Source organism: Lipophrys pholis (genome assembly GCF_963383615.2).
Source record: "Lipophrys pholis genome assembly, chromosome: 15".
NCBI lineage: Eukaryota > Metazoa > Chordata > Actinopteri > Blenniiformes > Blenniidae > Lipophrys > Lipophrys pholis.
Genome location: NC_137642.1, coordinates 14155837 through 14182394, shown reverse-complemented (window position 1 = coordinate 14182394; position 26558 = coordinate 14155837). Strand labels below are relative to the sequence as shown.

Here is a 26558-nt window from a genome sequence, read left to right as displayed (position 1 = left end):
TCTGGTTGATAGTCTTAGCATGTGTGTGTGTGTGTGTGTGGGTGTGTGTGTGGGTGTGTGTGTGTGTGTTTTTGTCTGTTTGGCAAGCTTATATGAATGTGAAGCCCCATTTATGATAATTAAATGCTTTGGTCTGTTTGTGTTTTGGTGGTTTGTTTTCTGCCCGTGGCTTTAATGGCTTGTTATCTTCTAAACCTGTTTTTAAATGCTTTCTAATGGGTGTTCACATGCATCATCCACTGACATTCAGTGCAGCTTTGTTGTGTTTTTATCTGATGATGACAGGGTTACAGTTTTTTTCCCAGGTTGTTCCATATCTGACATTTCCAGTTGGCTCATGAACAATAAATAGCTCAAGTGCATTGTGAAACATATGCAGTTGAATTAATATATTAGTTTTAGGAAAGCATATGAATGTCATAGGGAAGTTTTCTGCATGAACAATTGATATCTGTGATGGTCAGTGGTAATTCTGAGCATTGTAATAGCTGAATATTATTCTATTAACAACTGACACATCTTACTGGATGGTAGTCAAATATTTTCCAATCACCAGGAATCATTCATTGAACTCTCATAAGCCAGTGTTGAGTTATAAACATACGTGTTTAAAACATATATTTAATGTTGCTGTTGGTTCAGAATAGGAAACTAGATTATTTTGAATTTCAGCCTCCAACGCTATACGTATATCATTCTTTGAACATTGTTGATACTCAGAGCTATACAATTTGCTCCAGATAGCAAATATGCACAAGTAAAAAAATAAATCTTCATTAAGTTTGTGTAGCCTGTGGTCTCTGGTAGTGGGACAATTGACTTGTTTTCCTCTTTTCTCTTCCTATAATTTTACTACTCCAGTGCTGTTCTACTGTGGCTTTGTGCGGTCATCCACGTGAGGTGTTTGTGGAGGCTTTTGTACCTGCAGACAATAAACCCGTTTATGTAACTGAGTTAGACAGTAGGGTGTGTTTTATGTAACGTGGTTGTGTGATGCCTTCACATCATATTGTTTTGTACGTGTGTAACATTTGCTGACTCTCTTAAGCAGCGGCAATGAAAGTATGCAAATGTTACATACTATTTTGTGTACAAATGACATAAAACAGGGACAAAAACAGCTTTGGATGAAGAAACCGTATCGTCAACAACATGCAGTTGCATTATCTGAGTACAAGAGTATCATGAAGCAGAATATATTGAGGCTCCTGCAATAATATACATAGCACCATGGCTGTTGGTAAATATTCTTGTGTGCATTCCTTTTCATGTCAGCCCTTTAATTTTGCTGTGCTCGTTATTAATCCGTTTCCTGACATTCTTTCTGATTTTTCCTGACAGCTTCCCAACAGGCACCCAAGAGGCCGTGACATTAATGCAACACGTTTCTCTTTCTCTTGTCTCCGCAGGAAAAGAAGAGTATGTTGCAACCTTCAAAGGATCGGAGTTCTTCTGCTACGACTTGTCCTTGAACCCGATTCAAAGCAGCAGTGATGAAATCACATTGTCATTCAAAACCCTACAGAGGAATGGACTGATGCTGCACACCGGCAAATCAGCTGATTACGTCAACCTGGCACTGAAAAATGGGGCTGTCTCACTCGTCATTAATTTGGGGTCTGGAGCCTTTGAAGCTCTTGTGGAGCCAGTCAATGGGAAATTTAATGACAATGATTGGCATGATGTCAAAGTAACAAGGAATCTACGTCAGGTAACAGTACAGAGGGTGATGCAGAGACTCAGTAAATGAATAAAAAGTGCACTTAAATCATTACCATCATACAATACATTATTTTTCCCAGACATTACAATCGGATTGCTAAATTCAATCACGGTGGTTTACGGTGGAGACTAAAACAGAACCACAGCGGAGCAGGGACATCTAGATTTCAATCAAGACCTCTATTAAGTTAGTGTTTAAAGGAGAATACAAAGACAGAGCTTTAAAAAAAAAAAAAAAGCTTTCAAAAGATTCAGGCTCACCCAGATAGACAATTAATGAATGTTGTGATTTTGCTCGGATATTATCAGGTATATTTTCCAAAAAAACAAACAGCATGTCAGTCTTCTGCGACCCGTTAGTGCAGCTACTGAGTAGTTGACAAAAATGTGGGGAAATTAGTTAACAGGCTTTCACTTTAAAAGCAGTCAAAGCAGACCAGAACATTCAAAGACATTTTACTCATTGTAATTTCCACTTTGGGAGCGCTCTTAAAAAAAAAAAAAAAAAATCACTTTATGTTCTTGTAAAGATGAGAGCCTCTTATAAGACTCGTATGGGCTCTCTAATCTCACCTTGAAGACTTCTAATAACTCCTAGAAGACAGCATAGTGACAGAGGGTCACCACAAGACACACTTGTTATGTAGGACTCTTCTGTTGAAATCCCATCCAGCAGCTTGCGCCACTTCCAATACTTTAACATTGATAGGTTGGTCCATTTAGGATATACCTGTGGCACTGTCATCCTGTGTAAATCCTACCTGTAAATGGTAGGACTGTCCAGGTATTCATCCAGTTCAACTGGTTTTTGATGGATTTCCATCCAAACTTGATGACGAGAGAGGTGAAAAAAGAGCCATTAGCAAATGTGCAAACTGCCTCCCGGGAAAAGGCTTCACTCTCTTCCACACAGAGGTCAGTGAATATTTTTGTTCCTACAAACAAATTAATGCCTCTGAGTTGCTTTGGGGCAACTCGTACTAAATGGGGTCAGGACTCTGCTGCAGCTCCAATTGAGGCAGACCGTACTTGCACATGACTGCACATCCAGCCTGTTGGACCCTGGACAATCTGAAGAGAGATGCGGTTTATAGAAGCATGTTTTTAGTAGATTCCAACTATGAAAGCCTCCTCTTTATTAGTATAGTTAAAAAAAACTAAAAACAAAACCCTGAAAAATGGGACATTGTTGGTTATTATTGGGACATTATTTGTTAGTAAGTCGTAACACGGCATAACAGACAATCAAAGAAAATGAAAGATAATCCACCAACAAACTTGAAATCAGAAGTATAGTAACATTTTCTGTATTATTTATTGATTTAAAACCAAACTACATCGAGACTTAAAACTTGCTTTGTGTTGACTTAGTCAATGGAAAGTCTCACGTCTTGAAACATCTTGTGGACCAACCAGTTGGTAACCTGCTCGAGTGGCGTCGCATCCGATGGGGTCGTGAGTGCTGTCGTAGTCTGATGTGCACACAAAAGATGACCAGGCCAGTGTTCGTTCACTTCTCTTCCCAGCCTTCAGAGACTTAGACAAATTAAATGTGAAGTAGTTTAGGTGCGAGGACATTCCTAATCTATTGAGACGTCTCCCCACAGGTCAGGTGGGTTGTTGCCGTAGCACCCAAATGGCCTCAGTGCATGAAGCCGTGTTCTCTAGTCATTCAAAGAAAAATACAACTTCGGCTGCAAAATATATTTCTGGGGTGTACGTGACTGAGGGTGGAGTTTGATGCAGAGAACTAACACATTTACAACAATGAATAAATTCTCAGTCAGGGTGTTCATGGTGTCAGGTTTATGTTTAGTGACTTCTTATAAGACCAGATGCCTTTTCATCAGCAGTCTAAAGATCCTGTCAGACATTTGAGCCTGAAGATGTGTTATCTGAGGTTAATTTAAGAATCATAGTAACATATTAATATAAGCACATGTTTTTAAGAGTTGATAGTCACATTAGGCCGACATAAAAAATCTGGATTTGTTCCTGCTCATTTGGTGGGAAATGTTTTTCTTCACCTCGGTACCAAAGCTGCTTCTTTTGCATAATCAGCTAATTGATTATTGGCAAACCAAAGGATTTGGCCAGCTCGAACTTTCACTGCATTCAAAGTGTGAAAGAGAACCATGCATATTGAGTGCATGCTCTGCGGGGGAATCAAAATTGCCATCCTCCTCATTTCGTGGGAGGGTGTTTTTTTTTCCTTTGTCTCATTACAGTAAAGTGATCCTAAAGTTCATCAATAAGACCAAACAGAGGTAAAGTATTGTATGAGTGTTGGAAAGTCTGGATTGGTCTCAGACCTAAAACCAAGTTAAAAAGACGTCAAACACAACTACCAGTAAACTACAATAATAATATCAATAAAGTGATAATAATGTAGTAATAGGTAAAACAATAAAGCTTCAAAATGACTGATTGTAGGCTTTTACAAAAGGGTCGACTGATGTGCTTTAGGCATTCTCTCATACGAACCATCTGATGTCTATTGATCATAACGTTTTTTGAGAACTTTCGTAAGAAGACTTTACGTCACACAGTGGTCTGGTCACATACAGAAAATGGTGCAAAAATGCCAGGAGGAACTCAGGGATTCAATGGTGGAGCTCTAGCACTTCTGATAGAGCATCATTGGTTATTGACTTGGTCTGCTTTTTTCTTGTTAAAACTTATTTTGCCCTTTTTTCTCTATGTTACTAACATGCTTTGAAAACGAACTAACATCATTCATGGAATGTGTCATTCTACTAACCAGTATGGTTTTTTACCCTTTAACAATGTACTAACAGTATTGACCATCATATATTATTTGAGTAACAATCGTTATTCTGTTCACAGTTTTTAATTTCCTTTCTCCCCCCTTTTCCACAAAGCACTCAGGCATTGGACACGCTATGGTAAACAAACTACATTGTTCGGTAGATATCATTCTAATTGTTTCTTAGTTTGGGTTTGCCGTGTGTTTCTTTTCTTTCTTTTTTTTTTTAACTGTAGACGTCATTTACAAAAAAAGGGAAATTGCGGTTGGTACTCTTCTGCTTACTTTTCGAATCCTTTTTTAATTTCTTGGGCCACTCATTGGTTTCACCTTCTTTATTTCACTTGTTTCCTGTCCACTTCTGTTTGATTCACCTTTTTTAGGAGCATCATTTCGAGCCTTTTGCATCAAGCTGTGGTTAATATTGAGGATCCTCTCCTGTCTGGCTGGTCTGATGCTCTGTAGCTCAGCCAGTTGTATCCCCATTCACTTTGCATGGCATGCACTTTGACTTTCGTCGTAGACAGTTGAGCTGTGTTTTTTTGTTTTTTTTCTGGTGCTTTCTTATTTCTTGTTGTGGTTTTCTGTCGTGTCCATGATCTTCCGCATGCATCCGACACTACTGTAAGTAGTGTCGAAATACTGATTCTGATGCCAATACAGAACTTAGGATATTTTCTTTTTGTGAGTTTTATAAACAAAAAGAAAAGATAAATGCATGCATGTTGTTTTGTTTCCTTCTCTAATTCAGTGTCCTGTATTAGAAGGTGATTGTGCTTTCCATAGCATGTGCTCCCTTTCTAACCTACTGGCACGTTCTGATTTCTTTTGTAGAAATGCTGGACGTACTAATATAAAATAACAGTAAAACTAACCAAAATAACATTTTACTAACACCATTTTTGTGTCTGCTAAAGTACTTTTAAGTTGCAGTAGGAGTGATACTAACACTATTGTATGGGCTGTCTACTAACTTCCTAACTAGAATAGATGGCTTGCAGTCCTCCAACTAATCCAACTGGACAAAATAATAATAAAAAAAAACAAGAAAAAAGATTTCAAAACAGACATGAAAATGGGTTTTGGAATAATAGCTGTTGGGAAGTCTTTCATAGACAGCACGAAAGACAGGCAGTAGCATTTCAGTATATAGGCTGTCTGAGTATAGCGTGTTCTTTCCTTGTGCTTTTTTGTCTAGGTTACAATATCCGTGGATGGGATTCTGACCACCACAGGATATACACAAGAAGACTACACCATGCTAGGCTCTGACGACTTTTTCTATGTTGGAGGGAGTCCTAGCACAGCCGACCTGCCTGGATCTCCAGTTAGCAACAACTTCATGGGCTGCCTCAAGGAGGTAAACACCACTTGTGTGAACTCTGAAGCTGGTGGGAGTACAGGATATGACTAGCTTCACCTCAGGACTCCACAACAGGCCCTTCCACCCACACGCTGACCCTGTCTCATCCGTAACACGTTGCTTTAGTTTGTTTCTCCTGTTTTCCTCACACACTCTGACACAAACTTTTTCTGACACATATTTTGCCTCTGCTGCCCCCTCGGTGCACAAACAGTGTCATGCACACACGGACACACACATACACACGCACGCACACTCAGATGACTGGTGTACCACACACTCACACGTATAAAGCTCTGTCTTGGAATGGAATTTACCGCAGACTTCATACAGCTCTGTCAGGTGCACTTCAAAGAGGAGCTGTGATCCTGAGATCAGGGAGTTGAATTTTCATGAGCAGTGAGGTAACCGACACACTTAACACCTCACTATTGTAGGGGTGTATGCTGCAGCGGACCGATATTATCTTACAGCACCAATCTATTGACTAACCTTATCACCGTTTGATGTCAGCAGTCAATGTGTTTACACAAATCTAACTTCAAAGTGCAAGAGATGTAGTGCTGGAGGTTTAGGCTTCCCCTTCAAAGTTTAGAGCACAAGAAGATACTGAAGGTTCATCACTTAGACACATCTGCTTTTTGGATGACGTCTTGAATTCAGCAGAATTAAGTTATAATGGCAATAAGGCAGAATAAAGTTAAATAAGTCATATTAAATAGAAATATATGCAAGCCTATGGTGGTGACTGATATAAACATATGTCTACTTGACAAAGTGTTACAGAATGATCTGTTTAGTTATCTTACTGTCAAAAGCTATTTCTCCCAACGATTTCCTCAACCTGCTCCCATTGCTTTCCCTTTGGTGTCCTACATAGTGAATCTTACCTCCAGCGTGGAGCTGTCGTCCTTACTGAACTTCTTGGAGAGGTCTGAGGCAGCTCTGTTTAATGAGCACACAGGGCGTGGACCACATGTCTACATGCCATGTACAGCTCATTAAAGGTCTGGTTATTAAGGGGACTGTCTTTGTTAACTACATGTCTCTGGGGTGCGGCAGATGTGCTGACAACTGGAACGGAATCGGTGGGCTCTGAATGTGGTCATCCACCCCACTGAGCTACTTTTTCTGCTCTTGGCCAAGCCTAACCACGGCGGCTTGTTTCACTATGACTGTATATCAGTGCGTTCGACTGCTGAAACAGTTTAAGGTGCAGAGCGGTGATGACTCCCAGAAGAGACTCGACAGAACATTTTTCCACTTTTATCTGCATGAGGTCATTTTATGTTTCTTCTTTTGTTTCATCACACAAATGCAGATGCCAATATCACATGAAACAAGAGGCTGACCCTCTTTAATTTACTCATTTATGTGTGATATTTTCAGCGTATCGAGCAGCTCTAACCTCATCCAGCTTGTTCATGTGAACAAAAGCCCTGCTCTCATGTCATTTTTTTTTTATAGCATACGTGCCGTGTTTCAGCAGTATGTGCTCTTGGCCGTGATTGATAACGTGTCCCCAAGTGGTGTGTTGTAGTGCAGTATTAGTGTGCAGATTGCTGTCTGAGTTGCCACGCCTGCCTGTTGGTTATGATGGCAAAACAAACGATGGTGCAGCAATAGCTCAGTTGTCACAGTCCCCAAATTGATGACAAATTAGTGCAGCACTACTAGTGCAGCACCGGTCGTAGCTCAGACTAAAGTTCCTTTGACTCCGAAAGGTGCCCTTTGTCTTGACTATGAAAAAAAGGATTTCAGTTCATTGACTGTATCTGTTGCAGTTTTGTGTGCATGATTCAAGTCCAGCAGGCAGAGACACACTCGTTTATTCTTTTTCTCCTTTTGGCACTTTTTACATTCTTTATTCAAAAGTAGAGATGATTGCCAAATTGTATATATTTTTTTTCCTTCTCCGTGTTATCTAAAATGTCACATTGTCCTCTCTGTTATGCTGAAGAATCTTTGCACTGTAGATTTTGTTTTACGATACAGATACAATTGTGGAGGTAAAAGAGCTTGACATTATCGTTTTCTTTGCAGTTAAAAACAGTCTGATACAGTGAATCACTGAGTATTTACAAGAAAGTAAAGCCTGAGCCTTACTTAATTCAACTTCACTGCCATGAGCCACATCTACCTGAGCAGTTACCCACGGTAGATCAGACTCAGCGATAACCATAATGCTCCATGCAAATGCAATCCCCTCGGAGGTGTCCCCATTTTCAGGTGAATGCTTGGCATGACAGCCGATGAAGAAAATGTGGATGGAGTTTTCCACAGCTGCAACTCATTTGAATTAGCTTGACAAAAGGCAACTTCGACATGTACAGTATATATATCGCTGCCACTCTTTTGTTATGTAAATTCATTCGCAGGCGGTAACCTTAAAGAGGCTATCCATCAGCTGATAACCGTGTTTAACAGTGGCAACAGAAGAGCGTGGAAGAGACCGTTGGCTATGCCCGTGTCCCTTGGGAGTTGTTAAATATTAGTGTCTCCTTTATTACGCAGCCTGCCACACTATTGATATCTTTGTTTAAAGTTGTTGTGCCCTTATGATATTTGTCTCGGAAAGTAATCTACACGTCAAATGTGTCTGTGTGTCGACGACACGAATGAAATGGCCACACGGTCGAAAAATGTTGACATTTACTAAAATGTTAACTAGTTTCTCATATGGAAATGACTTATAAGAATTATGCAGCGTGATATGTTTTGTTGCAGCTGCTGTACTAGACACCCTTTCATTATCAAGATTTGATGATGACATGGCAATAGTGTGGCTTTCTCAAATTGTTTTGGAGACTGTTGTCGATTACAGTAGCACTCCTGTTTGATTGCTGCACAGTGACTCAGTAGAGATATAGTCAGATCAATATTTTGGGGGTTTATTCTTGGGAGGCCCTTCTTGATGTATTGAACCGGATGCAGTATATGGTTGTTATGTTGCCTCTTTATAACTGAAAAAGAAAAAAAAAAAAAAAGCAGCTCAAGTTGTGACTAATGAATATGATGGCAGCAAATGATAATGGGCATGCTGTTGAATTGGTTAGTGCTTGTGTACTTGTTTTTCTGGTAATCCCCCCCCCCCCCCCCCCACACACACACACACACACACACCCCACACATTTTTATTTAAAGTTGGCAACCTCGTAGATATTGATTCACATTGCACCCTTCTCCGACTCTCTCAACATAGTCTCACATCTATTTTTGATTGAATGTTGTACTTCTTAATATTTTTCACATTATCCAATATTATTGACTTTTGAGATCCAAAGGCTCTTCTCATGCAAGTTTAACACTTTCAATTTGAAATACTGGGTGATTCTCTGTAAGTCAGTAACTGTTACTCTACAGTAGAAAGCTTGTTTTATCATTTTAAAAAAAATTAATAAAAAAGTTTTACCCTCCACTTTTTCCTTTCTTCTTATTTCGGGAAAAAAATAATGCAGAGAAAAGTCATTGATCCCTGTAACTTTTTCTGCTACGCTGTCCCGGATTTCCCCGAGGGAGGCCCATCCCACACCTTGAAAACCACTGCTCTGCACTGCATCTCCAAAGGCACAGCGCTCACCTGCGCTCTTGATTTCGTTAAACCCTTTCATAACAAACCATGTCTGGTTTCACCGACAATACATTCTCAAAAGTGTTTGTGAATAAGTGCTTCACTTTATATATATATATATATATATACGTATATTTTTTATTTGACCAGTGTTCAGAATTATATACAGAAAAGTGAATGCTACATAAAATGTCAGCTCATGCATTTTTAGCCTTATTTTAAATAGCCATGTCCCTCATCTACCCACTTCCATTCTAATCACATGCTCCAACTTTGGCATTTTACACCACACCTGCAATCAAGGCACGAGTTGAGATTTCGCGCTCTTCCTCTCACTTTTCACGGGGAACCTCAGGAGACGCTACATGACAGAACTCTCTTCCAAAACTATTATCACGTTTTGAATTTTGATTCAAGCTGTTTCTTTCTTTCGTTGATACATGTGCTAAAATTGAAAAAAGAAAAAGAAAAACGTGCAAAAACTTACACTTCTCTGAGACGCACTTGGGGATTGAAGACATCGCAGGTGGATTTCAGTGACATTTGGTGCCAAGCAAAATTACAGTGTGACAAAGATGACTGAAGGTTGAGAAATATAAACTCTTCCTAAGACACACTGTCTCAATGGTGAAATGTCACATGGACAAATATAGTTCAATGCATACGGCAAATTGGCCTGTTTTCAATGATGCTGAAATACGCTGAACCTTCTCTGTCTTCTCCTAATCTAGGTTGTGTACAAAAACAACGATGTGAGACTTGAGCTGTCCAGGCTCGCCAAGCAGGGTGATCCCAAGATGAAGGTCCACGGCACTGTGGCCTTTAAGTGTGAGAACGTGGCAACCCTGGACCCCATCACGTTTGAGACACCTGAGTCTTTTATTGTCCTGAACAAGTGGAATGCCAAGAAGACGGGCTCCATCTCCTTTGACTTTCGCACCACGGAGCCCAATGGGCTTCTCCTTTTCAGCCACGGCAAGCCCAAGCAGCAACCGAAGGACTCTAAGAGTCCCCAAACCCTCAAGGTGGACTTTTTTGCCATAGAGATGCTGGATGGCCATCTCTACTTGCTGCTGGACATGGGCTCAGGAACTACAAAGACCAGGGCTGTCAACAAGAAGGTCAATGATGGCGAGTGGTACCATGTTGACTTCCAGCGAGATGGAAGATCAGGTAAATTTTCATCAAACTCCACAGTTTTAAAGAACATACATGAAATACATCTTGCTATATGTTTGATGAGAATGAGAGCTCAGTAAACAGAATCTCAGCAAACAAAGGAAACATTGTCAACTTGACAAGCATACAGCATATGTACGTGCTTTATTTAGTCGCTGCATCTTTGCCTCCTAAGACAACTGTGTACGTAAATGTTTGCATGTCTGTTCACTGGCTTAAACGCATCCCTGCATATAATGCAACATCCAGCACAAACCTAAAGTAGCAGAGCTGCTGTGCACCGTCTGGATGAATTATTTAACTGCAACAAAAGTGCTACTGTGGGGTCACGGTGATATTTTCGGTGACAGAAAATATCCATTACCATCCCTGGGCTGATACTATGTCACCATTGAAACTTAAATATTTCCTTGCAGTGGGTGCTTATTGTGAATATTTCTTCACATTTAATGTAAAAAGGTTTGGATAGCAGTGGCCTATCTTCAGATAGTGGCCATATGTCATGATTCCTGACACATATTACCATAAAATACCCCCCACCCCCCACCCCCCCCCATGCAATGTGTCCTCCAAGCCCCGGGTTACCCTGCTGTGGTCTCTGTTGATTTGCTTATCTAAGCAGCAATTTGTTAGTGTGAGCTTAGAGCCATGGCCTTGCAATGTCATGCTGCAAATTAGATATACTCCTCGACCATGTTTTCCACTCCATATCAAGAGGTGGAAATTACATTAACGGTTTCATTACACCCCAAAGCCATGGTGGGTTGCGGCATAATATTGAGTTAGATACAATGTTAAAATGTAACTCTTTAACTCTCCTTCATTCAACTATGTTAGTTGTTCATTTATTTATTATTTTAAAATTTTGGGAAGTGATTCAAACATTGTTCAGCACAATGGTGACGGAATATGCCCATACACACCTACGTATATACAGATCTCAGTGGCTTTTACTGATCTCAGTAGAACAGAAAAACGGTGGTTAACTTCTCAATTCACCATTAATCCTCAATATCCAGTTACGGTGGAGTAAACTCTAAGGAACACTGTCTTTCCAAATTAGATTGTGTTCAGTGTTTGTTAAGCTGAGTCCTATCATCCACGCTAACCACTTATATACAGTACACACACACACACAGACGCACACACACACACACACACGGAGCTCACTCTATTCACTGTTCTCTCTGTCTGTCTACCCTGCCTACGTTTCCATGGAAACAGGAGGTGGTCTCTCCCAGGACAGAGACAGTTACTGCACAGTGCTGTGCTGAGCTGTGCACTAATGACATTTCAGAATAACTTTTCCTCATTTCCTCGAGTCTAAGACATCAACACTTACATGCTGAGTGTAAAAGGAACATCAAAAGGTCTCCTCAATGTGACGACACACCATGTGAGAAGAGTAGCAAAATACCTAAAACGACTAGTGTACTTGTACTTACACAGCACCTAGATTTTGCATTGCCATTATCCAATTTAACATTACTGTTTTATATCTACTATATTCCCAGGTTTGTGCCCGTGATACAGTGTTTCTAACAGTAAATACATGCATATCAAGGGTTCTATAAATGGTACAAAACGTATGGCCTTATAGACAGGCATTGACTTTTTGTAGTTTCTTTGTATTAAATAGGCCTCATGTGGTTTCCATTCCCGGAAGAAACATGTAACTTTAATGGGGCATTAAATAGCTGTTTTGTGCAAATAGACGAATAGAAACAAACAAAAAACTAAAACTTTGAACAGTAGCTTCACTTGCGATTTTTTTTAATTAAAATGTTTTCCTATGAATTATTGACACAGTGACGTCTGGATAAAAAGCTGACCTGGGAGTCTAAATGAACTTAGCAAATCCCTGACAATATATTATGCAGCTTTAAAAGTCCACACATGGAGGTCGATATGAGTCCAGCATGACATAACGCGAGCCTTCCTCATGCAGGCTACTCTACACTCCAGTGGCCTTTTGTTACACTTTTAATATTTGATAGAATTAAGTTAATTTTAAAACATCAGAAAAGAGTTCAGTAGTCCCTTGAGAGCGCGAGTCACGGAACATATGGCACTTTCAGCTTTTCATGCGTGTGTCAGATGTTTTATTAATACACGCTACCAAGCACATAACTCTTTAGCAAAAAAGCACAACACAACAGCCAGATGTAATTATCTGCAGCCTGGTTCTCCTTGTGCAACACTTCCTACACCCATGACAATGGCGTATAATGATCCCTGCCCTATTTAGTTTAGCGGCCACTTCCTGCAGGAAGCAAGCCTTCAAATGGAGTCTCGCTCTCAGACAGCATCTTCTAACCTCAATGCATTAGAGACACTAAAAAACACTCTGCTTTTAAGTGAGGGCTTCTGGGCCGGGAGTGCTCTGGGTCACTCATCAGAGACATTACACGGACATGGCTGCGCTGTAGCCCCACTTCCTGCTTGGGCTCCTACTTCACATACATGCACGCACATGAAATAAACAGACACACACTCACACACACACACACACACACACACAGCGTGTTCACTATCCTCACAGCCGACTCACAAGCTTCTCTCTCTACAGAGAATCCAATCACATAGAGAGATTTGGCCGTATCGCCCTAACTGGATTGTAGTAATCCCCTGTCTAACATGTTTTGGGGATGTGTGAGTGGGGTTAGAGGACATCATGCCAAGTTGAGCCTGCCTGCTGATGCAGAAAGTGTGAGAGAGATCTGAGCTGTCGTTTGGACCCCCCCTGGCTTCAGGTTTGATGATGGAGTACCACTTACAGGTCAGCCTGTAAAGGAAAGAGAGTGAGAGGACAGAAATGTGGACAGTGTGGTTCGACGTTGCAATGTAAATTTTCATCATCGTTTATTGCCTGCGTTGTAATTTTGCAGAACTCTCCGACACTTGCTCTTCAGAACGCTTACTTTCTGCTGTGTTCCCTCAATCTGCTCTCTTATCTTTCATCGTACCCCCTCCCTCATCTTCTTTCCAGACATTTTTATCTCCATGTTTCCATCTTGTTCTGTTTCTCCTCCTCTTTTATGCACAGTAGCATTTTCAGAGACGTATCCTCTTCCCCCTTTTGGCTATGAATAATGTTCTAAATATACGCAGTCCTACAATGTGTGTATATGTGTTATGCTCCCATGCTGAAAGCATGGTGATGGCACATGTCCCCGATGGATTGTTCATTGCATTCTGACTTAACATAGCCTGTGTTTGCAGATCGTCTTACAGGACTTTGACAAATCAGCAAAGCAGGCCGAGCTTTGCTGACGTACTCCTCTTATCTCCTACTTGCATCAATCTAGACCGACATGCTTTCTGTAAACTAACAACATCTTTGTTCTGTGTCTACGGTGGTAATAACATTTAAGGATAGATACAGATTTAAATAGGTCATTAGCCCGATGGTTATTGCACCACTCTTTACTCCATGTCATTCAGAAAGTAATGGTAAAAACCCCTGCTAAGCTTCCTTTTGTTATGGGGTGGGATCAGAGTTGGAATCCTTCTCTTATAGTTCACACTGACCACGATTTTCATTCTTCAGTCGGGCACCTGCTCTGCTTTGTGAAAAGTTTCCCTGCTAATGAGTTTGATGTAGTGAGCTCGTTAGCTCTAACCTGAAGGGAGCTGTTCTGGCTGCGTGACGGGTGGCCCATGCCAAGTGTGCAAAGCTTGGAAGTCTCAACAGCTGTGGCTGGAGAGAGCAGGGGCAGTGGGTGTCGGCAGGGAAGTGCTAGAACAGATGCCTGGGGCCAAGACCCTGAGAAAAGAGCTGGAACATGTTAGTGGGACCAGGTTAATCATTGTGCACTCGGTCCTTAGCTGTCTCTTTTGCATGCACATCTGCAAGAAGGCTGTCTCACCTTGGCCATAAAAACACACATAAGCAACGTTCTAATTAGCACAACGCATGGTTTTTAACATTTTCTGTCTTGTGACAACCTATTTTTAGAACTGAAAAGCTAAAAATACAACACGTAGAAAAAAAAAGCTTCTTTTTTTGATAATTAATAATGATATGTGCATTCATGCATGCTAATGGTAGCTGTAATGAAATGTGAAAGGCCCCATTTAATGTCTAATGTGTCTCTAAAATGTGCCAGGCAGCTCTGTTGAAAATTCATATGTTGCTTAAGGGTGGTTTCCCAACACAAACACTTTGACTAGAAAAGTAACTTAAAAGCTATGGTCGTCTCCCACATACAAGCAGTTCGGACTCTGTCGTTCAGTTTGCGGCAATCAGCCAATGACGCCTTCATATCTGCTACGCTATGGCACATACATCTGCCACTCAAAATGCAAATGGTGACTTTATGGCAATTTTATTTTTGAGCATCCTTAGCTGCGATTTCCCGCCGCTCTCCCCAAGCAGTGGTCTGCGCGGATCCTCGGCAGCGCGGTATATAGATTACTGGACGGGGATGCGGGCGCTGGAGGCAGCCGCCATTAATTAAAGTCCACAATGGCTCCTGCACTGAGAGTAACAGATCCATATACAAATTAATCACCCGGTCAGAGTCCCACAGTAAGGCCTTCCTTTTCAACAGCTTTACAGTCCAGTCATGTCCACTGTTGTTTACCGTGCTCCAGATCGAGAATTAAACCTGAATGAGAGTGATAAATCATGGTGGGGAAACACACAAACTCTCATTGCAGGTTTATGTGTTGGCGAAGCAAACAGGAGAGAAGAGGCAAAAAAAATAAAAAATACAGCTTGCAGTCGGTTAATCAAGTTCAAAAAGATGGCCGCAATGTTTGGTTGTTTTTTTAGGAAAGGGGGTGGCTAAAATGATAGAGAGGCCAACGATTTTTTTTCCCCCCTCTCCCTTTTCTGTTTTATGACCGCTGCTATATAGATAAAGGAGATTTATAAAGGGAAATCCAAGGAAAATGGAGAGGATACTCTTCAGGATCTCAGATTAGGCCACTAATAGACTAGCTGCCCCGTGATTAATGTGTCTTATCAACAGTCATCAGTCATTCTAAATGAAGAAAATCCTGACCCTGCCCAGATGGATAACACTAATTAGGCTACTATCTTCATCAAACCGTTTTAAATCAGTGTTTGTTACATGTGTGTCTGCAGGGCATTTACTGTTTTTATAACTTATAATCCAAATTCTCATAATTTGTCAGTCTGCTTGAAAACCTCATAAAAAGCCAAGATTTAAAAAAAACAAAAAACTTATCCAGCTGTCTCTTATTTTCTTTTTTAGGTACCATCTCTATCAATACTCTCCGTACTGCCTACACAGCCCCTGGAGAAAGTGAAATCCTCGACTTGGATGACAATCTCTACCTCGGGGGTTTGCCAGAGAACAAAATGGGACTGGTGTTCCCCACCGAGGTGTGGACAGCATTGCTCAACTATGGCTACGTGGGCTGCATCCGAGATCTGTTTATTGACGGGCAGAGTAAGGATGTCCGACGCCTGGCGGAGGTCCAGAAAGCTGCTGGGGTCAAGCCCTCGTGCTCTAAAGAGCCTCCCAAACAGTGCTTGAGCAACCCCTGCCAAAACAACGGAATCTGTAGAGAGGGCTGGAACCGCTACGTGTGCGACTGCTCCGGGACTGGATACCTGGGTCGCTCCTGTGAAAGAGGTACAGCTTTTATTTATATAATTCTTTTTGGTGTCATTTTATCCGCCCATCGGTTTGGACGCTCGTGATTTCCATCCGGAAGGTATCATCTTTGTAGACGATGTCACGCTGAGAAGCGACTTCCTCCCCATTTGGCATTGTCTTTTTGAGCGAGGCATGAAATCACATTAGATGTGTATATAATTGACTTCAAAGTCAAGCAGAAAAAGTCTAATTTTAATTATATCCACAATAGACACAGTATTCTTAGTCTGGAAGGAACCTTGTTTCAAGTTCCAGTCGAACAGCATCAACAGACAAAAGCCTGCAGGTGAGCTTTTTATCTCAGCTGACGGTTGAACATCAGCGGCTCTCAGACAGAAGACTGAAAGTAATGTAAGGCGGGAACCAAAGTGTGCTTGTGGAGGGAGACAGCCACAGAGAGGCAAACAGAATGATTCAGGATACAAAGGGCTAATGTTAGACGATGCTGAGTGGCAGGTGACTGATGCACCACTGGGACACCGTTGGTCACGTCCACCATGCACACTAGCCTGTAAATTGGCTGTCTTCTGCTAACCATTTGCCTCATCAAACCACTCGGTCATGACCGGAGCTGGAGCAGAATACTTATCCGTCTCTCCTCCAGAGAAGAAAAATAGAAGTGAGTGTCACACTGTGAGATCTCAGCGCTCCCGTTTCCTGGCCGAAGTAGAACTCCTCATGACTCTGCTGTAATTTATTACACAGGAATCGACGATTTTACCTTTGCTTTTGTTAGATTTACCAGAACACCATCTTCTATCTACAGTCTGTTGTGGCATTGTGTCTGTCTTTTTAAAGAGTCATATTCCGTGGGGGTTTTGTCTGTTTGGATTCCATCATTACAAATCCAGTAACCTCCTGGTAAAACAAGCAACAGACCTCTATGTGTTTAATATGCCTGCGCAGCGTAGAAACTGCAGGGCTCCATATTCCTGCCTGTTCAAATTGTTGCCATATTACCAGAAGTGCTCTTTGACTTTTCATAATGAATACTGCTTCGATGAAGAAAACAACCAGCAGCATGTGTTTGGATTCACAATCATTTGTTTATGATGTGATTTGCTGTCAGCCAACTATTCGGAAATTCAAAAATGAACATTATTTATATAATCAAGCTGAGGGAATTATTACGTTCATTTTTTGTAAAGAGTGCAGCATGTGCTTGTATTCGTCGTGCTAGATTGGAGTGTCATTAAATTCATCAGATGATAAAACTTTATTCAACCGTATTTCAATTCAGCCATTACATGAGTGGCTTAATGATACGCTTATTTTGTGTTTCTGAATTATTATCTGAGTATATCATCCAACGTAGATATTCAATGTATGTAAAGTGATATGACTTTGTATTGGATAACACACACGCGCACTCGCTCTTTGTTATTTTTAAGTGGTAAATCTTTCAGCATGGTTAAGAAAGGACTTTCAGTTTCTTCATCATTAAATCTCAACTCAGCTACAACATCAAATGAACAAGAACAGTTAACATATGCATAATCGGGTCAAATGTCATGAAGTCCCAAGCATGTGACGCTGATAACATCTGTAGTTGAACAGCAGCAGAAGTAGGTCCTCTCGTCTGGAAGAAAAAAAAACTTCAACTCCACTTGGAGTGCAACACATCCCACGCAGTTACATGTGTCAGCTCTACATGTGCTTGTGCAGTTCCTACAGTCTGAAGTTGTTCACCTCTTGAGACAGCGATGCCTAAAGATCTTGTCATCAGGATTTAGAAAATGTTTGTTTGAGACGGTAAAGATGTTACTGGATCCTGATGGAAATCTGCTGAGTCAGATCGCAACAAAATGGAAACACATACATATGGCCCCAAGGGGAGTTTGCATTGGATCTTTGTTTCCTTGAATATGATTTGGTTCAACGTATTACAAGTATGAATGCTGGCATGCAGCTAATGCTAACAGCAGACAATTAATATTTAATTTGAGAAAAAGCACAAGACAATGCAGAAAAGAAATCTGTCTCTGGTGAATTTGTCAGTTGGGCATGTCTTTATGCTGCTCTGATTTTCCACACACACTTCCACGCTGCCTAATGAGTTGACAGGAATTAGGGCACAGAGCATGGGGGAGGTGGAGTGGGCAAGGGATACAGTTCATTTCTCTTCAAGAAGATAATTACTCCGGTGAGTTCCCTCGGATTCAGAACGATAAGATCTATCCTGACTTTCATCTGAAAACGAAAACAAAATACGCTGGCCTGCTTTTGAAACGGCTGCATGGTAAACGCTGACGTAGCAGAGATATCAGCCACTATGTTTCCGAGTGGAGTGTTCCCTCCGATCGCTGGAGCGTCTTCTGGCGTCTCGAGTCTTCAGTCCAACTCCCTTCTTTTCTGGCTGTCGCCGCTCTTGTATATGAGACTGGCGTTAGCGACAGTGCGAGTGGGAGCAGTGGTACAGAGGATGGGTGCTGGCGTGCTGCCAGCTGTTTTGATGGCTCCAGATTGCCTCTGCACTGGTAGGATGAAGCAGGCACCAGCAGGCTGAGGAGCTGTCAAAAGAATTACCCCAGCCCTCACTTATTCATGCATGGTGTACCACCCGGTGGCAAAATCCAGCTACTGCATATGGCAGAGGAGGAGGAGGAGGGCAACAATGAGTGGAAGGAAGCGGAGGAGGAGCTTCGGAAGAGATCCGCTGAGCTATTCGCCCTATTTTGAGACATTTTAATTAAGCAGACAAAGCAATTTCCCCCTTTTGCATCCCAAATGTCTTCCCCTTCATTGTTCCTCCAGTTGCTAATTAGCCCAAATATTAGTCTTGCAGTTTGAGGATGAAACTGCCTCCCAGATGGTGAAGTAGGTGCGCAGCAGCACATACAGATATTCCCTAATGAGATATGACATGCTGGATTCCAACACTGACAGCACCTGCGCTTCTTCACATGAACGGGACCTGGAGATGAATGTATGCTTACACATATCTGCCATAACATGCAGTCAGCATAGAAATCGATACGCATGTTCTCTGTATATCACTGTAAGTCACATGTGCTCCTGCAGTACGGTGTAGAGTGTGTGGCTTTAATACATCATGCACAACAATATTAGTACAGCTTATAAAACAAACAAAAAAACAACTCATTGTTTTTGTGCATTTATTGCTTTTCAGAGCATGAAGCCATTTGCCATCGCTCCGCAGCAAAAGCCAAGAGGTGCAGAATGTTATTGCATAATTGTGAAATGCCCTTAAAGGGGAATGTGGCAGACTTTTAGCATTAAAACGCATTTTAGCCATGCCCTTTGACGGCGCACTGTGTTAGTCACCATTCAACACACTTGAGTGTAGTGGCAAATTAGAGAGAACTGGTTGTCCCATGGCCTCGAGCAATGTACACAGATGCGTAGAAAATGAGTTGAAAAACATGGAAAATGTGACAGTATGAGTACTGTGGGTTGGCTTTCTGGTAATGCAAGTGCTTGAGAGGCGTATCCCTGAATTCTCACATCATATCTGCGATTTAGGGCTTTTGATTTTTAATATGATGATAAAACTGCCGACTGACCTTTAAAAATAATTCAAATGAATATACTAATAGTCTACAGAACTTTAAACATGCATGCCCGCTCAATCTTTTTTTGCACTGACCTGACCGCACAAGCTGAAGTTGCATATTCCACCTCTCTGAGCTGATCTATTTCCTATCTCTGCTCTCATTCCATTGCTCTAATGAAGTTACCATGATGTGGTCACAGAGCAGCAGATGTGGAGTCGGTCCATGATGCTGGTGCTTCTTTCTAGAAAGAGAAAAAAAAAAATGTTTCTCGGTCTCGAGAAATCCAGTCAGCTGGCAGGTTGTTTTCACACTTTTAATAGCCAGTGAGTCTATTTCTTGGATTGAGTATAGTAAGATTGTCAAAGAAGGCTGCAGTGAAGAAGACATGAGCTGCATTGAATTATTTATGATATCTCTATTTATGATTTCTTCCTGTTTATTATGGGTGTCGAACATACATTTTCCAAAAAGCCCCCGACAGTTGTTTTCCAGCACTTTTTGGATTTGGTTCAGCCTGGTGCCCGGATACTGTAGGACATGACAATCCTGTGACATGCAGCTGACAGCTTTCCCTTCCTGAATAGCCATTTGTCCTTGGGGGAGAATGAAGGGAACTGTTTGCCCCTAATCCTCCTGCATTGGTAGTACAACCTTATGTATTCTGTGAAAGTGCTGCCACCTCATTCGAATCACTGCTTTTTTTTTTTTCTTCTGCTTCTCCTTTTTATCAAAATCCTAAAAACTATGAAGCAATGCACTTCACAAACTGAAAAAAGGATGCTTGTTTTAGTTCGGGTAGACTCCACCTCTCCTCTGACAGCCTCCTGTTGGCTTGGCACAGACAATCCTCTCAATTTATTTTGATATTAAACATGGGATTGCCATTAAAAATGACTGGATACCGAGAATTGGATTTTTGACAGGTGCTCACTTTGCATTAGGTAATGATTCCCTCACATGTCATTCTCTATATTCTCATAACCCTATTCTGAAGCTTTCTTGTTTATGGCGATGTAGACAGCGTATTGAACGAATCTCAGCATAAGTGACATCTTGGATGAAAAACAATATTCAATCCACTTTATCCTCTTGATTCAGTATGGAAACAAAATGACTGGTTGTGTTAATAGATTGTTATTTACTTCTAAGGGATATTGCATGGAGCACTCCACACAACAATTTGCATCCTTCAAAGTAGGCATTTGACCTAAATGCATGGTTAAATATGTGCAGCCTGCAATTATCAGACAAAGCTGTCAAATAAGAATTTTTGTTTTTCAATTATGAATACATGCATTTGATTTTTCTGTTTTGCTTTTTTTGCTTTTATTTTTTTTAGCTTGAACATTGTTTTCCAAGTATCATTTATTTCAATTCAAATACAACACAGTCATTTCTAGGCACTATAATTGTTTTTGTTTTGTACTACTGCCCTTTAAAAAATGTCAAATGTGTTACACAATGTTTGGCAGTAATAATCTTTATGTCCCACATGACTAGTCAGAAGACATCCCTGAAGACCAGGCCGTTCATCTGTCTTCTCCCTATATGATATGACGTGTAATGACAGAGAATGAGTCCGATACTTGCCAAAGCTATCCAACCTTATTAGACTATGGTCAGATTTAAGACCACGCTGACAACTTTTTTCAAGTATTAGGAGCTCAAACAGTTCCTCCATCATTCATGGCATCCGCTAACAGTTTACAAATGCAGCTCTTTGCTTTAGCTGCCTGGCAGGAAGCAGACAGTTTAGCAGTGAGAACTCGTTTGTCACACGCCCCTGTCATCTGCGGCATACCCCAGGAGGGCATGGAGAAATTGGATTTGGGTGAGGAATGTGACGGAGACATCCCAGGGGATGGATGTGACATTGGCTCTGTGTGACGAGGAAGTGGTGATGAGGTGGTGTGTGTACATTGGTACCCTATCGCCCCACTACTCTTCATCTCCCATCCCGCCGACTCGCCTTCTCCCCCGTCTAAGCGCCGCAGCTGCAGTAATGGCTCTGTTATTGGGTTATGGTTTAGTTACACTACCGGAAATGCTGTAACAACCTCCTGCCAGCGTTAAACAATCTCGCCAGCGTTTCTCCAGATGGGTTCTTAAAGCGTTGAGTAAATGCAGTCACCCTGAGCAGAAGCTCAATATTCAAGGTCCACAGACTATTACAATTCTGTCACTGTTTGTTTAATTTTTTCCTTCACTCAATACCGGTTTGTCCTTTTGTCATTTGCCCCCAATGTACTGCGGATACAAAACCCTGCAATGCAAGGAAGCCACTTCTTTTAGGAAAACAATTGGCGCTATGACAGTGCTACAGTGCTGGATTTCCATTTTTACCATTGCTATGTGTTTTATGTGTTTGTCATGGCATGTTCCTGCCCCCCTGACGCCCCCCCCCCCCCCAAAAGAAAACAAACTGTTGGAGCATGTACTTGCCTTCATACTCCATGTTTTTCCTCATGGAATCCACCACCTAATTTGGCAGTGAGAGGACAGCACTGAGAGTTTTGGAGGGAGTTTGTGAAGCTGTCAGCTGTACTGCACAGTGTAACATGATGCCAGACTTGTGACAAGTCTTTACACACTGCTTTCGGGTGACGTACAGTATCCGGCGACGTGCCATGTAGCAGTCACTTGCTCTTGCAGTTTTGATTCACCCTACTGCCTTTGTGTTGTGTTTGTAATGCTCGTAATCTCATTGTAGGAATAATCAACAGTCCGCCTGACTCGGTGTTAGCTGTCTGTAAAAAGCAGTTTTCTTTAAAAAAATTTTTTAAAATAAAATACCTACCATGAGACAATATCCCTGTTTTTTTTGAGATGCTGACTTTACTGTCTTTACTCCACTGCTACTCCATCCACATCAGCAACACTGTAGTCAAATTTATTGACGACATCAACTTAGTAGGCCTGCTTCAGCCTTCAGCATTTGAAAAGATATAAGGAAATGATGCAAGACCATTTCTCTCTGTTTACACGGTCAGGATGTTCCCATCTGATCTGTCCTCATTTGGACAGACGTCTCCAATTAGGTGAAGAATGTTCGGAATAGCTGAGACCAGCCCACCGTATTCTTTCCCAGATTTAATAATCCGCCCGCTATAAGAGAGCCTCCTGACCTGCTGCACTGTTTGGTTCTCCTGATGTTCAGTGGAGAACAGGATGCACCGGCTGCAGGCGGTGAGGGTGGCAGAGGATAGTGTAAAGACCCAACCCACATTATAAACAGACCGGTACCCCACTTCATTCACAAAAATGTTTTCTATTGTCTATATGTCATCCATTCCATTTAATTTTGTTCATATTGAAAGTCCCAGCACAGAATTATCTCCTAATGAATGACAGGATGTCATTTTAAGCTCTTTTGACACCCTTAGTCACTGGTATTGTCCATTTTACTGATCACTTATCAAGTTTGTTCTCCTCATTCTTTTTGCAGAGGCGACTGTCCTCAGCTACGATGGCAGTAAGTTTATGAAGGTCCAGCTGCCAGTGGTGATGCACACGGAAGCCGAGGACGTGTCTTTGCGATTCCGCTCCCAGCGGGCCTATGGCATCCTGATCGCCACCACATCCCGCGACTCGGCGGACACCCTGCGTCTGGAGTTGGAAAGCGGCCGCGTTCGTCTGACTGTCAATTTAGGTAACGCCTCGGATGTACGCGGGCTGCGGCACAGTTAAATTAAGCCTGATAACACTTTGCATAACCATACACAAAGGCCCCTTCTCCCACATACACAGACACATTGCACTTGATATTTCTTTTTTTTTTTTTTTTTTTTCAAACATAATTTGAATAGAAGGAGATAGCGTAAAGACTTTCAATGACATGAGTCTGCGGCTCTTTGCTCACTGCCAGTTGAGCACACTGCTATCGTTGCCCAGCAGGGAATGCTTGCTGCCCACACCATCAACAACCTCAGGTCCACAGCTCTAAAGAGAATTGTGCTCACAGCGCGCCCACTGCTGTACTCTTTCCTTTAAAACGCTTCCAGTTTTCACTTATCAAATGAAGGTAATATTTCTTATTTATTGTATTGCCATTTCTTTTGGTTGAAGGTTACGCAACACAGCCCTTATTTATGATTTGTGGCCAATCATTACTCTCCACATGTTGCTTTAATTATTTTATTCACCTGTGCACTTTAATCACCGTGGGAGGACTGCATGATTGAATATAAACCTACACCTGGTTTTTTTAAATGAGGGCAGAAAAAGACAAGCTTCCCCTCTGCCTACAGCAAAAACTGCAAAGTGAGGACTAAATGAAAGACACACTGGCATTCTTATGTGTAGATTTGTGTTTTGTTTTTTGTTTTTTTTCCCAAGGAAAGAATCCAATGATGCCTGTGAAAGTTTGATATCTCTCAAACAGAGAAATGTTGCACAAATGATAGCCATCTATTTCTCCTTTCCACTGACTAAACAGAAATGAGCTCCCTAAGCGGAGCCGTTTAGCAGTGCATGCAAAGTAGACAGTTACTGTCTGCTGTCCACCAAAAAGGACGCGCGCGCGTGTGCCGCCACAGAAGGCAACAGCGCCACACAATGACGGGGGCTGACAATTTAAATCACTGCAACTACAAAGAGAAGCCCTGTGATGGAGGCATGGAAGCACCAAACTGTTTTCTTTTAAATTACCTTTGGCACATTGAAGAGTTTCATTTATTTATTTATTTTCTGTATCTTGTATCAGCCCCCCGAAAGCTATTTCCCCTCGCCCCATCCTTTGAATAAGCAGAGCATTCCCTGTAAGGGCAGGCGAGTGCTGGTCTCTGGCTGTTTGCGACCACTTTTCTGCTGTGGTTGACAACACATGACAAGCAGGGCCAAATGGGAAGGGGGGGTGGGGGTTCGATCTGGGTCACCTTTCTCAGCTCGTGACACAAACTCAGCCTTAGGGTTCCGAGAGGTAAAGTAAGATTCAGAAATGTTTCCAGTTGAGCCAGTTATTGGTGTTTGGAACAAAAAAAACAACAACATGCAAAACAACAAACAAGAGCTAAATTAAATTTTTCTGTGTCACTACATGATTGATGTTTCGTTATGGATCGCAATAACTAATTATACTGAGAAGATTTTCCCTGTTCAGATCGGCAGTGATAAGAATAAAGTAAACATGAAATATATATTTGCTAGAAGCTTGTTTGTAAAAATGTTGCACCGCTGGATTCACACTAGTGCATATCAATAGCTCATGAAATGTTGTGAACAGAATACAAATTTTAATACACTGTTTTTGAAAAACACTTCAAATATCTATTGTCCCTACTGGTCATGGGATGGATCCTACTCCGTCTTCACAAGTGATCTTTACTGAGGTATTATCTTGCTTTAGAGAGTCTAGCACCATACAGAGGAGGAAAAGCATCATGTCAATAAGTTGGTGTCATTTCCCCAAGGTAGAATGACGAATACAGTAATTAGGCAGAGATAAGCAGAAGGGAGACAATAGAAATACTTTCCAATTGGCCCTGTTTGACCCTGACCAAAATCTGATGCTCTCAGAATGAAGCTGTCATTTTCAAAACAAAAATGTTTTTTTTTTTTTTTTTTTTAAAGGGCTGCATAAAAAAACACATTAAAGCTCAGCTCTTCTGATTCTCTATTCTGCATTGCTGCCCCATGTATTCCAATAAACTGCTCCTCTGGCACAACTTCACTGCAGCGCTGTTACCAGCTCCCTGCAGCTGGAGGCCATGGGTGAGAGCATCAGAGGACGGACAGTGTCCGTGTGTGTGTCCCCAGAGGGGTGGACTGTTTGCTTTAATGATGTCTGCAGCTGTAACGTTGAAAGATGAATTTATCTCTCATCTATTCTTCCCCATCTAGATTGTATCAGGATTAACTGTACCTCCAGTAAGTTACTGTTCACCTTTCTTCTTCTTGATCTCTTTTTTCTTCTCTAACTCTATCTGCTCTTTTTCAGTCTCTCAAATTGTTTTTTATTTATTTTTTTTTTTTGTTCATAGACACGTTTACAGCTACTGTTTTTTCTTATTATGTTACGTGAAGTTGTTAGAATGCCCTTCAGCAATTGTGAAGGGCTCTTATTCTGTGGTCCGGAATAAACGTGACTTATCCCGGTCATTGGCATCATGTCATCATACCTAATTTTAAAAGGTATGGGACTATGAGAAAGTCCTGCTGGTGTCCAGGAGAATAATGAGGAAACGGAGGGAGGCTGGGATTAATTACAAATTCAAACGTGGCAGTCAGCTGTGATTCTACAAACTGGTTTCTTTCTAATTAATGAACCTTTTTACTCGTGAATTCAGGCCGATAAAAAGCGCACGTTACGTTAAAGGCCGGTATTTCAGACATGCATGATTTCTCCAACGCCTCTTTGCTTTCTTTCTTTCTTCTTTTTTTTTCTTGGAGGGGGGGGGGGCTTTGTTTTCTTTCTTCTTCGGTGTTTCACGCCAGTTGTAAATTGATGAGGCCATTCAAAGCACAGAGGAAATACAGAGTGCGATTTTATTATTCTCATTAACCTGCCTCACAGAGCAGAAAGAAAGGGATGAAAAGGGAGGGAGAGAGAATAGATCTCGTGTGGTGGGATTCGCACTGGGTGTACGTGTGTGTTTGGGTATGCGTTTGAACAAAGAGGTTACATTGCAATATTTTGGGAGGTAAATATCCTTGACATTTATTATTCAGGAACAGTGATGAATTAGTAATTACCTCTCTGGAGTCATAGTACATGAGCCCTTTTCCTGTTTAGTGACACTGAAGTGACAGACAATCACAGTATCACGGTAAATAGCAGCAGGATTTAGAAAGTTTAAGCTCTGCATCACGGAGC

At 41.5% G+C, this 26558-nt stretch overlaps 1 protein-coding gene across 1 annotated transcript in view; it reads left to right on the top strand.

Annotated features, from left to right (window-relative positions):
• The window catches only part of LOC308121044 (neurexin-1a-like), a 242416-nt gene that overhangs the window by 84343 nt on the left and 131515 nt on the right, over positions 1–26558 (top strand). Inside the window, exons 6-12 of the mRNA XM_080482073.1 lie at positions 1410–1711; positions 4605–4628; positions 5688–5849; positions 10155–10596; positions 15825–16208; positions 23193–23396; positions 25586–25612. Of these exons, the coding sequence (XP_080338199.1) occupies positions 1410–1711; positions 4605–4628; positions 5688–5849; positions 10155–10596; positions 15825–16208; positions 23193–23396; positions 25586–25612 (1545 nt within the window). The remainder of the gene's footprint in view (positions 1–1409; positions 1712–4604; positions 4629–5687; positions 5850–10154; positions 10597–15824; positions 16209–23192; positions 23397–25585; positions 25613–26558) is intronic.